The following is a 14,969-nucleotide window of genomic DNA, read 5'->3' on the forward strand; positions in this document are numbered from 1 at the left end:
ACAAAGCAGAAAGAAGAAAGGGTGCACCATTTGCTGGTGCAAGAGACTGTCTAAGAAGCCTCAGGAGGCAGCTGGGTACGGTAGGTGTCCGGGAGCCTATGCATGTATAATCAACCCTGACAATCATAAAGGGCAGAGAGGAAGTGTGAACTGAAACCACCTAACAGAAAGAGGGGGCACCCAAACAAATCCTTTCACAGGGTCTGTAAAAGGTAGCTAGACAGGCAGGACCCAAAGAGGGAGGCATCGACCCCATCCTGTGTGTACACTGCCATGGGTTTCTGGTTCTTCAACTGCCTGGCCCTTTGTCTCCTGGTGGTAGGTGAGTCTTAGCCTTGATCCATACATGTCTGTATTTTCCACGGAGAAGCCTTTTATAATTAACTTGAGGATTAAATTTTGTTTCTTATCCCCACAGGTTCAGTGGACACTAGAATTACCCAGACACCAAAACATCTGGTGGCAGTCACAGGGAATGAAAGGACCCTGAAATGTAAACAGTATCTAGATCACAATGCTATGTACTGGTATAGACAAAGTGCTAAAAGGTCCCTAGAGCTCATGTTTTCCTATAACTATCAAGCACTTGTTGAAAACCAGACTATCCAAAGTCGCTTCCAACCTCACAATCCAGAGAAATCCGAGTTAGATCTTCAGATCTCCGCCCTGGAACCTGACGACTCGGCCACATATTTCTGTGCCAGCAGCCAAGACACAGCCCTGCAGAGCTAATGCCTGCCTGTACACAAACCTCCTCAGTCTATCCAGGAAACTGTTGGCTGTACCAGGTCCGCCCAAGCCCCAAGACTCCATCAGTAGTTCACAGGACTCAAGTAGAAACCTCAGACCACAACACCTGCCAATCAGATATCACAGTGCCAAATCCAATGTCTGCACAGCAGCAGTCTGACTTGAGTAAGACAGGGTCTACAGTTAAATAAGGGACTGACAAACTCAATTTTAAGTTGTTTCAAGGGTTTGTAGTCCTGAGAAATCTTTTATCAACCACTTAACTATCTTAGCAATCCTCTTTTCATCTGTACGCCCATGTGACTTCTCTTTGTAAGAAGAGCCTGAACCTCAGTCCTCATTCTGGCTCCAAGTTTGCTTACACATTCTCCTTGACAACCCGTCTCCTCCCATGTCCTCTTTGAGTTTCTATATCCCAGGAAAATCACTCCTTATTTGATCTGTACCGCTATTGGATTGTCTTTCCTTGCTTATGGTCGGGTTCTCAGCTCTCACTTTTTCTCCCATTGGGGCTTTTAGTAGTTTCATGCTTGACTTTTTCCTTGCATCTCTTTAATCTTCATGCTCAGTCCTTGTACTCTGTATTGTTGTAGAGTCTGATGCCTCTGAATTGTTGCTCACCACCGTAACAAAGAGGAAAATCTCCTGACATTTCTGAGAAAGCTTTAACTCCTGGAACTTCCTTGCTGAACCCCAATTTCCCACTAATTACTTCAGGTAATGCCCTCTATCTTGTGTGCAACATCAGATCTTATAGGCAGAACAGAATCCTGAATCCTGTTTGCTCCTTTCTCCCACAGAGGGCGCTCTATTACCACTCACCAACTGTCAGACCTTGCCTAGGCCATAGGAGTTTAGTAAGTCCTGCCTCTGTTTCTGATGCCAAGTTGCTCAAGCTAAGAGAAGCTACATTCCTGTTGTGACCCAACTATGGATGTTTGGCTTCTATGTTGGATACTTTTTAGTCTCCTGAAAACAGGTGGATTCTTAAGAATCCTAGACAGTTTTCATTTCATACTGAAACATTTTTAAAGCATTTTTTAACCTTCTTTCTCTTTTCACAGGACACACAGGACCCAACGTCTTACAGATCCCAAGCCATCAAGTGATACATGAGGGGCAGATGGTGACCCTCAGTTGTGACCCTGTCTCTAATCACCTGTACTTCTATTGGTATAAATTGATCTTGGGACAGAAGATGGAGTTTCTAGTTTCCTTCTACAATGGTAAACTTAGTGACAAGTCTGAACTATTCAAGGAGGATCGGTTTTCAGTGGAAAGGCAAGAAAATTCATATTTCACTTTGAAGATTCAGCCCACAACGCTGGAGGACTCAGCCGTGTACTTCTGTGCCAGCAGCTTAGCCACAGCCTTGCAAAAACACCGTCTTCCTGTACACAAACCCGCATGTGCCTGTCTCTCTACTTGCTTCCCCCTGAGAAGCAAGTCTATTTATGTTTTATTGCAGTTATTTTTAAATGGATATATGTCTGAAATTAAATAATCAAGATAGTCTATCTCATATGGGATGGTTAGAGGACATGGGATATACAGATTTTCTACAGACACCACTCTGTGTCTGACTGAGAAATAAACTTGAGAAAAATCAATCTCTTATCAAGTAACTGAGTGACTCATACTTTCCTTTTCCCCTCCATTTTAGTTTTTCGAGACAGGGTTTCTCTGTAGCTTTGGAGCCTGTCCTCGCACTAGCTCTTGTAGACCAGGCTGGCCTCGAACTCACAGAAATCCGCCTGCCTCTGCCTCCTGAGTGCTGGGATTAAAGGCGTGCGCCACCACCACCCTGCTTCCCTTCCATTTTAATTGCATTGGAATGTTTTGTTTGTTTTATTAGTAGTAGTTGATAAAGTATTTTAACCCATAAGGTAAAAAGTAGGGTCACTGCTCCTCTCATAATCACTTGTAGTGACTTAGGCACTACATTATAGTTCCTGACCCTGTATTAATCATATCAGTCAGATAAGAAGCTCTGGTTTATGAGATAGAGGGGTATCAGGATCCAGCCTCCACAGAGTTTACATGTTCCAGGGTAGGTCCTGTGGATTAGAAAAATTAGGTAGGAGGAAGAAATCCAGAGACATACGATAGAATCAGGAGGACAATCCAGTGAATACTGAATATGGCCATGTTTATTTTCCATATGTTTATATACCCCAATCCAAAAAGGGGGAAAGAAAGCAAAGATTGCTTTAACATGACACAAAGAACAAGCAGAGCAATTACGTGCTTCAGTACCTGAAACGTCATGCTACTATATCTAAGTTAAGCATTCTGTTGTTTAGGCAGGATATGCAGTGACCACACCTTAGACCATGTACGCTGTAGGCAGCCACTTCCTGGGTCAAACCTCCTGTCATATTCTTGAAGGAGCAGAAATAGGCTTGAATTTTCTGACCTTTGGTGGGCCATCTCAATACCCAAAACACCAGAAGTCAAGATATTGTCACTGTAAACACACCTTAAGTCAGACCTCTTGTTAACAACCTAGAAAGATCAACATAAGTCTAAATTCTCTCTGACTTTCAGTCAAGGTGGAGTAGACCCACTTCTGTGGCCTCCACATATTCTGTCAAGGTGGAGTGAAGCCACTTCTGTGGGCATCCATAGAGGAGGAAGAAATTGTGTCTTCAAACATAAGACACAAGAAGTATTTCATTGATTCTGAACTGGAAACTTGCTTGGTCTTTTTGTTTCCTTTTACTTGGAAGCAAGAAGGTAAGGATGAAAAAAAATGGAGTTTCTATAAATAGATGCTATATAAATTGAGTTTATAAAAACAGATGATCATGTGGTCACAAATTTGCTACTCCACACTGGGAGCAAGAAAAGGTTGATATGGAATTTAATGAATTCACTCAAGTTTCTCAAATTTGTCGTGTGGTGATGGCGACAATGTGGTGAGTGAATCAGTCACTGCATGAGACTGCAAATGTACCTAAGGGATCAGAGTCATAAGGCAGCCATTTCTCAGTCTGTGGTCACGATTCCGTACACAGGGGCCTCCTAAGACCTTATGCATGCCATATACTGCCATTATGATTTATAACAGTGACAAAATTACAGTTATGAAGTAGCAACAAAAGCAATTTTATGGTGGGGGTTCACCACAACATGAGGGATTGTATTAAAGGAGCACAGCATTGAGAATCATGGTTGTAAGGAGTAAAGGTTGGGGCCATCCCACTGAACAAGGAACCACTCACAGAGGAGCAGAGCTAGGCTGAAGGACATCTAGAATTGCTGGTAGAGGTGGAAGGCAAGGGACGTCAGCTAAGACTTAGGTACCACTGGTGGCATCAGCTCTACAGTTTACTGCTATGCACCTCCCGTGTTTGCAGCTACTGGAGCTGACCATCACCTCAAAGCCCTGATTATCTGGCCTTGGTAAAAGTGTTAGCTGCAATATTTAATGCCACCCACAGCTGCGATGAGCAGTTCCATGCAGACTTGTAAACATCGACTCGTTCTATAGGAATGGGGTTTAGGGATGGGTGTTGAGTTATAGTAGTGGCCTGGGTGGCCCTTACACAGGCACAGTCCAAAAGTGTGGGACTGATGGATCACAGGTTTTCCAATAGACTTATTCTGTGGAAATCTTAGTTTGACGGTTGGACCACTTGCCTACACCAATGGTTCAATTAACATGCTTTCATTTGTGTTTTTCTCTTTTTTCTGTTTCTCTCGTTTGGTCTGGGTAGTTTCAACTTAACATCCATCTTACATATTCTTTTAAACTTTACCCATTTTCTTTGTAAAGAATTATATTAAATGTATACATCAGGCAGTTAGTATAACTCAGTTCAGAATTTCCATTTAGATCATAATTACAGTGTCAAGTTGTCTGCTAAAATTCTCTATTATATTTATTTTATTTTAAATATATAATGTTTTATATTTATTTTACTGAAACATTACCTATTTAAAAACCAGTGACTAATAACTGTAACATCTAAACTTGTTTGAAATCCCTTTTTGTCTGTTGCCATGTCTTGGTTTGTGATGATATTATCTTGTTTCCTCATATACCAAGTATCTCATGCGAATGTTCAAGTACACGAACAATTAGAGGCAATTTGAGGCTCTGAATGATTTCATTTTCCTCCTGAAAAGACAGAGATTGCCTCTGCTACAAAGTTCTAAGAGAGGCAGATCATTTCATTGAACTGATGACTGAGCTAATCAAAGCTGGGCTCTGAAGAGTCCCTGGGACCACTGTTAACTCCTAGTCTTAAATGCTCAGTGTTTTAAGTTTTAAACAATGTTTTGAGTATTTAGTAGCATTATTGACATGAAATGCATATAAAAGAGTATTATTCAAATGTGCAACTCCACAAGTTTTAACAAATTCGTGGATCTGTGCCGTTGTCACCATGGTCTGGCTCTAAAACATTTTCATTGTCCTCAAAGTTTGTTTCTGCTCATTTTCAATGGTTCCCTGTTCCTGTCTGCAGGCCCAAGGCCCGGGGCTTTCCCAGGGTCTTTTTGATCCGCAGCACTGAACATATGGGTTATTCTACACAACCGAGAGCCACTGGTTGCAGTTTGAAGCACCCACTCTCTCAGCCTTTTTTCCAGCAGTCATTTAGCAGATTGCACTAGATTGGGAAACAATCTAAGGCAAAGCGTCTATCAGAGTTACAGTTTCTCTCACTTTTTGGTCTTTTGTGCCCTTACTCTCTTTGTGCCCACCAATGCCTCCAGGCATGAATCATTCCTTTTGTAACAAACTTTTCTGGTCGACTTTGCTGTGAACATTGTAATAATCCAATCCAACTTTGAAAGCCAGGGTATGTTCTGAGCATGCTAGCGTTTGGAGTGGAAACGCCCTTAAGAAAATAAGGAGTCAGACCTCCAGCAACTTGTTCTAGATTCGCTGCTGTAAGCCCCAGCATATAAACTCATCTGAAGACATTGGGCTTTAGTGACCTGGAGGCTATTCCCTCTTGTTTTCTATATTTGGGAGTGAGACTCTTTAGGGCTTATGGCAAACTGATGCATGTTCACTTCTGATAAGTCTTTACTCTCACTGTTCATCAGTGAGTATACCTGACTCTAAGACCTCTGCCACCCACTTACCCTAGTTTAGAACATTTGAACATAGGTCCCTATGTGTTGTATACAATTTGGAACCTGGTCAATAATTCAGGGCATCAAGAAGTGCTTACACAAAAGTACCCCCCCATACACACATTCTCACAAGTGTGGAACCCTCAATGTCTAGTTGAAAACTCAAACACCATTTGCAGAATTTGTGAATCAGATATTTTCTCTCAAATTATGAACACCAAGAGAAAGCTGACCAAACTCATAGAGTTCACTGACTCTAGACCAACAGCTGGGCATCCTGCATGGTCCCAAACTAGGTCCCCTACAAGGGTGACAATTTGTGTATCTTGGACTGTTTGTGGGACCCCTGGCAGTCGGACCAAGATCTATTCCTTGTGCAAGTGATGTCTTTTTGGAGCCATTCCATATGGTAGAGTGCTTTGCTCAGCCTCAACTCAGGGGGAGGTTTTGGTCCTGTCTCTATCGAATGTGCCAGGCCTTGTTGACTCCTCATGGAAGGCCTTATGCTTTCTGGGAGAAAGGTAGGAAGGAGGTGGTGGGGGGGGGAGAACAGGGGGAGAGGACAGATGGGAAACTGTGGTTGGTATGTAAAATGAATGAAAAATTAAAAAAAAAATAACTTGAGCATGCCCCAGGCTCTCATAGCTTACCCCCTTGCATGGGCCTCAGCGCATGTACTTTGAACTCTCAGGCTGAGTGGGAGAGGGACATTGGGTCAGACTTGTGCCCTCTGTGTACAAAGGCTCTTTCTGTTTTCCCGTGAAAGGTGCTTCTGAAGCCAAGGATGCCAAAGGACAATGACACCCCTCTTCTAGCGGCACCCCAGGATGCCCTTTTCTTCCTGGTGACCTTAGTCAGGCCCTGGATGGCTCCATTTCCACCTTCCTGCTTATTCACTGGGCACTGTTTTCTCGTATGTTGTCTATTGAGAAATCAGTTTGAGATGGGAAACTTGGACCAGTGAAAGTCCCCCTCCCGTATATATCCCTGCCCCTGGAACCTCTGCCACACACCTACCCTAGTAACAGTGGAAAGGCTAAATTCTAAAACTTTTTTGTCCAGTTTTCTTTGTTTCCTTTTTTATTTTGTTTGACGAGTGATAAGCAGTACAAGAAAAAGGGGTTAATTCTTTGTGCTCACATTGGGACCGGGGTCAAAAGATGCGGTGACTCCCCAAGTCCATCTGCAGGCTTCCGATAAAAAGTTTGGTCTTAGTTTAAAAGGGAGGGCCAGAGGTCTACACATCTTAGTAGTCCCTATGGAAACCAAGGTTAGAATGCTTTTTTACCCACTAGCCACAAGGAGGAGCTGTGACTCTGAGATTCAGAGGGCAGTGTGAAAGAATCCACTGGTTAGGAGAGGGTTAAAGAAAAACTGACTTACTTAAAGCCTGGGAAAGTATGGTCTGCAGAGGCTGTGAGCCAGAGATGCCAAGTTAAGGGCTAAACAGACCTCTCTGCACTGAAATTTCAGGAGATGGCCTGGCTGACTTCTTGCACGTGATCTCCTGCAAGGGATTAGAAAGTAGAGTTTGGGGTGCCATGGCTGGGAACCCACAGTGAGGTGCAGGTGGAGAGCCCATCCCTGAAAGGAATAAACACTTGAAGATATAATAGAAATCTGTTAGTTAGGCCGCAAGAAACAAGAATCTCCGTGCTTTTCCCCTCGCTCCACAGCATCAAAGAACTGTACTAGGGAAGTCTTGTTGCCGTTCATCTGCTGGGGGTGGTGTGGGGTGGGTGGTCCTCTCTATTCTTGAAGCACGAACATTCACACAACAGTAAGAAACATGTCTTCTGAGTTTAAGAAAATGTTCTATCAAAATAGCAGCAACAGCACCAAAAGATAGCAGAAACACACCCCTGTGTGGACTCTATTTTCATTCTGTCTCTGCCTACAAACACCCATGGGACGAGGGCTAACATTTCTGATATTGTCAAGATACACAGAAATAGAGAAGTGGCCTTGACTGTCACCCAGGACACAGGTCCGAGACAATGTGTTTTTACTCAAGGCTCTATCTCACCTTTAAAGCATTCAGAAATTTCTCTTGCTTCTTGGAAATCCAAGAATGTCATAAAATTACATTTTCTGTGAGCAGATGCTAGGCAGCAGAAGGAAGTTCTAGGCTGCCTTCCCATGCTGCCATATACGTCCCACCATCCTGCACAAAGGGAGTGTTTAGCCAAATCGTTTAACTGGAAAACGATCATCTTTTCTGTAAAGGTTAACATTGCACCTTATCCTAGAGAGGAACAAAGAAATATACCAAAGATTGCCAGCTCAATTTTCTAAGATAAAATTTAAATTATTTTCTGTGTTATAAGCTACATTCAAAATCTGCTCAGAATTATAAACATCAGAAAAGGCAAGCACACACACGTCTAACATCAAAACTAATATTTAATACTGAGGATCTGTAATTTAGGGCATGGGAATTCATGATCTTCTGGATTTTTCTCATTAGTAGTTGCATCACATAAAATATCTACAGCTTCTTCCCAATAGTGAGAATAAGGTAAAATATAACCATTTTAAAAGCTAATGAAAGGCCTATTTATCACATTATTACAAATCTTTTTAATTGTTCTTTTCAAGAAAGTAGACTAAATGTTTAGTGATCCATGCAACAGTACAAAATAGAAATGTATTTATTTTAAGAGGACAGATGAGCCTTCACTAGCTAAATAACCAAACACGACAGCTGCTAATTTGTAAAGCTGGAGGGCAAACAACTGTAATGCAATGTCTCTTTTGGTTTGGTCTGAATTTTTACTTGAAAAACTGATCAATAAACCTGCAGGCACGGCATCACATGACAATATGCATGTTGACTTTTATGCGTTTTTTGTTGTTGTTGTTTGCTTGCCAATGACAATGTTGATTTTTTTCTTCCAGGTCAGAGCCTCTGTAATCTGCTGCACTCTGAGCAGAACAGAAAGGCTGCCCTGTTCCTTGTTCCTAGGGAAACTTGAGAAACAGCCTGAGCATAGGCGACAGAACATCTGTGATCACAACATCTCCACGGGCTCCTGTGTCACACTAACCATGCGACAGGACTGGCTGCAGGACATCCTCCCTCCATCCTGTTCGGCCAGCACACCCTGCAGTGTCCCCTGACTTCTCGTGGACTGTATTCTGATGGAAGTCACCCAAAGTAGAAGCGACAATGGGAGTTTTGGTCCAAAGTGGATGACTTCATATACAGAACAGATGAGAATATCCTATATTTTCCCTGCTGGGATGCACACTCTCCAGAATGGCTAAATATAAGGAGCTTAGAGGCAGCCAAATTCAGGATCAGTGGCCAAAATAAGCACCTGGCTGCCATTCAGTCCGCTTCCTGCTGGTTTGGGTTCTTCTCCGTCCTTCTACCCCATCCCCACTGCTCCTATCCCTTTCTATTTTTAGGTGACAGCCAAACGACAATCACTTCATTTTCATCCCCCCTTTTTATTATTATTATTATTATTATTATTATTATTATTATTATTATTATTTTCTGAAGCCTGACCTTGACAGGGATAGGTCCTCTCTGTTCAGGCCTCCCCTCATCCACCTTGGCTAGTTCTATCAGGAAAGAAACTATACAACAAGATTTCCTTCCTCCTATCCTTCTGGCAGTTATTGGAAAATAGTAACAAATTCATCGTCTTTTTTATTTCTTTTTGGTTTTTCGAGACAGGGTTTCTCTGTGGTTTTGGAGCCTGTCCTGGAACTAGCTCTTGTAGACCAGCCTGGTCTTTAACTCAGAGATCCGCCTGCCTCTGCCTCCTAAGTGCTGGGATTAAAGGCGTGCGCCACCACCGCCTGGCTTCTTTATTATTTCTTAATAGAAATATTTAACAGTACTTAGAAATATTTAATCAGTAACATTGCCTGATATGGAAAAATGGTCCTTTTTCTTCTTCCTTTTTTTAGATCAGGATCATCTCAGCATCCTTTCCAGGGGCTGTCCACCTGACTGTGTAAAGAATATTTTCAGAAAATTACTTAAAAGCCACATAATTACTTAAAATCTACTCTTCAAGAGTTTTCACTTCTTTGTGCAGTTGTGACCACCATTGTGACCTGTCCACCCCACCCCTCCCTTCCTTGTTTCCTTTTCTTTCCTATTATTTTCATTACTTTCTCTCTTTCTCTGTCTGATTCTTCATCTTAACCTCTTCCTCCTTTCCCCTTCTTCCCCATCCCTGTCTTCCTTCTCCTGACTTCTCCCTCTTTCTGCTTCCTTCCTCTGAAACACTTCTCATGTAAGATTTGTAATGCACTGAAAGCACTAATGAATGCTCCCAGAACTTGAAAATTATTTTTAGTCCACTGTTTTGCAGATGAGGAAGTGAGATGTTGTATAAAGTGTTTTAAAATGAATTCCTGACTTTCTCATAGAATAAACTTTATAGTCTTGATCCACAGGTAATCAGTATATTTTCTAAATTTGTTTTTATGAAGTAGGACTTTGTTCTTTAACTCTCGCTGGCCCGGTACTCACCTATGGCTAGCTTGGCCTTGGACGCAACAATCTTCTGTCTCAGCCTTCTGAGTTAGGACCCCACACCTGGATTCCATTCTATTTATTCCTTTATTAACATCCTAAGAATGAGATTATTTTGTCTTTCTTTGCACTGCATTGGCATTTAATGTCTGAAAAGTAGGCTGCGCTTGACATTCCAGGAAGGTTCGTGGTTATTCTTCTGATGTGGGATGTCCTTCTGTATATCTCCATCTACACTCTTCTTTCCTTCATGGCTGTAGCCTTATACTAGTTATGTGCTCATTAAAATGCACGTGAACCATCCAGGTTTCTGTTGGTCATACTACCAGTGCTTGTCTTTGTGTCTCAGTTTTTCTCCACCTCTCTGCCTCTGCCTCTGTCTCAGTCTATGCCTCTGCCCCTCCCTGTGTGTGCGTGTGTGTGTGTGTGTGTGTGTGTGAGAGAGAGAGAGAGAGAGAGAGAGAGAGAGAGAGAGAGAGAGAGAGAGACTGTCTGTCTGTCTGTATTTGTGGCTCAAGCGCCTTCCTGGCTTTAGTGGTAGGTAGATAGACAAATCACGTGTCAGCTCTAGCAGAGACTACTGCCTGGTCTGATAACTGCAGGAGAACCCTGAGGTAGGGACTTATCTTGTCTGCCCTGACCCAACCATGGGTTCCAGGTTCCTACGCTGTATGGCCTTCTGCCTTTTGGGAGTAGGTGAGTTGTTGAGTTCCTGGGTAAGGAGATCTGTTCCTGTTTGAGTCCTATGAGCATGCCTACTTCTGAAATTTTTCTAAATTCTGATTATATTTTTCACAGGTTCCCTGGAGACGGCTGTTTTCCAGACTCCACAATATCTTGTCACACAGGTGGGACATAAAGCATCTTTCAAGTGCAACCAAGAACTGGGCCATGATGCTATGTACTGGTACAAACAAGACTCTAAGCAATCGCTGAAGATTATGTTTACCTACAATAATAAGCAACTCATTTTAAATGAATCAGTTCCAGGTCGTTTCTCACCTCAGTCTCCAGATAAAGCTCATCTGAATCTTCAAGTCAAGCCTGTAGAACCGGATGACTCTGCTGTGTACTTCTGTGCCAGCAGCTATGACACAGCCATGCAAAGCCACTATTCCCATGTGCACAAACCCAGCTAGTCAGGAAGCAGTGGGGCCAAGGGTTAACCCACACCTGAGGCTAAAAACAAAACCTCACACTTTCCGAGGGATATTTTAATAAAGGTAGTATCTAGTAACTGAATGATCAAGTGCAATGCACATTTTATATAAGGAAATAGATCAACCATAGTGAGTCTCCAATTAGTCCCTTCTGGAAGTGTATGGGAAGTCATGATGTGGTTGGTTCTATTTCTAATATTTCAGAAATGGACAGAGCTGGGGTTATTCCATCTCAACTTCTCTGGTTTTATAGGTACAGAATGTCATATTACACATTTGAAATGATTTAAACACTACAATACAAAATGACTTTTTAAATATATTAAAACTTTATTTTCTAGTTATCTATAAATATATTTAATTATCCTGCTAATCTGTGGGTAACATGGTGTTTTGTTGCTTCCCTCTAGTGTGGGCCACTGAAGACTGAATAAACCAATTTAGCCTATAAACTCCACACAAGCTGCATAGCTAATACCTATTTGACTCCTTGCTGAGTAAGAATCCTGTTGTTGCCAGTCTCTGCACAGCAGAAATTAGAGTAAGACTTATGGTATAAATGGGCCACTTCAGCCACAGGATGGAGCTGTGATCTCAGGATGTCTCTGAAGCTGGGGCTGGGGAAGGTGAGTCACTGGAGGGTGGGAAAGTGGGAAATCTCACCCATATGGATTTCCTATTAGGTAGAAGCCTCCGTTGTAGACATTTCAAAACACTAACATCAATTTCTAATTGGTTTCCCTTGGTCTAATATCAAATAATGCCCCTTTCAGCATCTTATACACAGAGTTTTTCTTCTAAGCCTAGAGAAGCTCCATACCTTAAATAACATGTGCACAGGCTGTCTCATCTAATCATCACTACAAACACCTTCACCTTCCACAAAGTTGAGCCATTCATCTTAAAAATGAACCAAAACAGCAATTTGAGGGTGCTAATATTTGAAACTGAGTAAGAGAGGAAGGAGATCTTTAGAAGGAAAAATGGGCTGTGTGAGAGAGGGCAGTGGAAGAAGGTGGTGATAAAGATTTGAACAATACGAATGTAGCTACAAGCATGGGAACAACTTCTAGAAATACCTCTGAGGGTTAAAAAGTTAAGCTGGCATTTTTTAAAAAACATTTATTCATTCCAGCCCAGTAAATTCACCATCTAGTACCGTCTAAGTTGATTGTGAAAGGGGAAAAAGAAACATCACTTGAAGTTGAAGGACCTAAAAGGGATAGTGACATCATGGACAAAAGAACCAATCAGTGCCCTAAAGAATAGACCCAGATCTCATCCAGGGTAATTTAACTACACAATACTCATCTGGGACCTGATTCCACCATGAAGTGTGGGCTTCTCTTCTGTATTTTCCTATGTCTCATGGAGACAGGTGAGTCTTGGATCCTACTGGCTCCCAGCTCCAAATTTCTTTATGCTGAAGTCACCACCTTTTTCCTGAACTGTGTCTAAATTTTACCCTTTTCTTCCCACAGCCTTCATGAACACTAAAATTACCCAGACACCAAGATATCTGGTCATGGGAAGAGCAAATAATAAGTCTTTGGATTGTGAACAACATCTGGGAAATAATGCTATGTACTGGTATCAACAGAAAACTGGGAACCCCCCAGAGCTCATGTTTCTCTACAGCCTTAAAAACCTGATTCGAAATGAGACTGTACCCATTCGTTTCTTACCTGAATGCCCAGACACCTCCAAGTTACTCCTTCACCTGTCTGGCCTGGAGCCAGAAGACTCAGCTGTGTATTGGTGTGCGAGCAGCAAGGACACAGCCCTGCAGATTCATCAGCTGTCTGTACACAAACCTGCAAGTTCAGGAAGCTGTGGGACAACTGAGGGCTTCACTGAACATTTCCTGGAGGACCCAAGACAGATGCTGCAAACCCTAACAGTGCCTTCCAACTCAACCCATGTAGCACCTCTATCTTCCATGGTCGTTTTAGAAGTGGTGCTTCCTTCATTGTGCAGGGCTCTCCTGCCAACTGATGAGAGGATAAATATTTCTGGGTTTTAATTTTTCAATGATTTTGTAATTGTGAGAGAAAAAAAAAACCTGGTAGAAAGCAAATTATTTCAACTAATAATTTACAGCACACCTCAATACATTGCTGACTCAGCACAGGGCTAGGAAGTGAGATGTGTTTCTGAGAGAGGCATCCTGTTTCACACACTTTAGCTTCTGCCATTTCTTTTTCTCCACTTTATTTTATGTTTTTTTTAATTTTTTTTTATTGATTTTATTGAGCTATACATTTTTCTTTGCTCCCTTCCCTTGCTCTCCCCTCCCCTTCTGCCCTCTCCCATGGTCCCCATGCTCCCAATTTTCTCAGATCTTGTCTTTTTCTACTTCTCTGGCTCAGTCGTGCTCCATCAGAGGTCCTTCCCCTGTACCTGCTCCTATGGAGTTCTGGATGTCACTGGCTGGGGCCTACGTCTGTAAATGTCCCTGGCCTGGGCCCGCTTCTGTCGAGGTACCTGGATTGGGCCCAGTCCTGCCATTTCAAAGCCTCTTCCCTAGTACTCTTACCACCAGATCCAGGCAGCACTAAGTGTTGAGGAATCAGAGGCTGAGCTTTTAAGAAAAGATCCCAGGTCAGGAGACAGATGACAGAACAGGATAAGATCATAGCTGTTAGGAACTTTTCCTAACACGAGCTCTCTGCCGACGCAAAAATCCCAATCAAGCCTAATCATAACAAGCCAAATTAAAATATATCCAGGTTTAATGGGATTTCTGCACTCTTAAGTGGCCCTGAGGGGGAACCAGGAGGCTGCTAATGTGACCACCAAGGGGAGAGGAAAGAGACCACCTGTTTCTCCTCTGGGAGTTCACTTAAATACCCTATGGGAGTGATCCTTACCTCCCCCCAGAGAGGGGTCAGGACATGGCATGCTGGGATTTGGAGTCCAGACCAATACAACTCCCAGGCCTGGGGACTACGTTCCCAACTTAACAATAGCCTTTGGGAAATGTGGTGTGTGTGTGACACACACACACACACACACACACACACACACACACACACACACACACAACAGCTGGAGAGATGGCTCAATAGTTAAGAGCATTGCCTGCTCTTCCAAAGGTCCTGAGTTCAATTCCCAGCAACCACATGGTGGCTCACAACTCTCTGTAATGAGATCTGGTGCCCTCTTATGAAAAACATCTGGTCAGTCATCCTTATCAGCTCAAACCATGAAACCCAATATGGACAAGTTCAACAGAACTGCCATATATGGGCTCCCCAGGCATGCTTCAGCATTGCCAGGGCATAAATTTTGTTTTCATCTTCATTCATATATACACACACACACACACACACACACACACACACACATACACACATACACACACAAAGACACACACTCATATCTTCAGTAGTTCTATATTTCTGATATTATATATGCCAGCTTTTTTGATTTCTTTTTACTCCACCTTTAGCTAATCTTAAATATTAGCTCTGATC

General features: G+C 42.5%; 3 gene segments (V, D, J or C); all 3 read left to right on the forward strand.

Annotated features, from left to right (window-relative positions):
- Positions 1–273: 273 nt before the first annotated feature.
- On the forward strand, positions 274–732 carry LOC101984419. The segment is given in 2 exon segments: positions 274–322; positions 419–732. Coding segments are annotated over 2 exon segments (363 nt in total).
- A 10,248-nt stretch (positions 733–10,980) lies between these two features.
- On the forward strand, positions 10,981–11,472 carry LOC101984704. The segment is given in 2 exon segments: positions 10,981–11,029; positions 11,132–11,472. Coding segments are annotated over 2 exon segments (390 nt in total).
- Positions 11,473–12,822: 1,350 nt separating this feature from the next.
- LOC101984993 lies at positions 12,823–13,516 on the forward strand. The segment is given in 2 exon segments: positions 12,823–12,871; positions 12,975–13,516. Coding segments are annotated over 2 exon segments (591 nt in total).
- Positions 13,517–14,969: the final 1,453 nt, after the last annotated feature.

The sequence above is a fragment of the Microtus ochrogaster genome, unplaced genomic scaffold (assembly GCF_000317375.1).
Source record: "Microtus ochrogaster isolate Prairie Vole_2 unplaced genomic scaffold, MicOch1.0 UNK4, whole genome shotgun sequence".
Taxonomy (NCBI): domain Eukaryota; kingdom Metazoa; phylum Chordata; class Mammalia; order Rodentia; family Cricetidae; genus Microtus; species Microtus ochrogaster.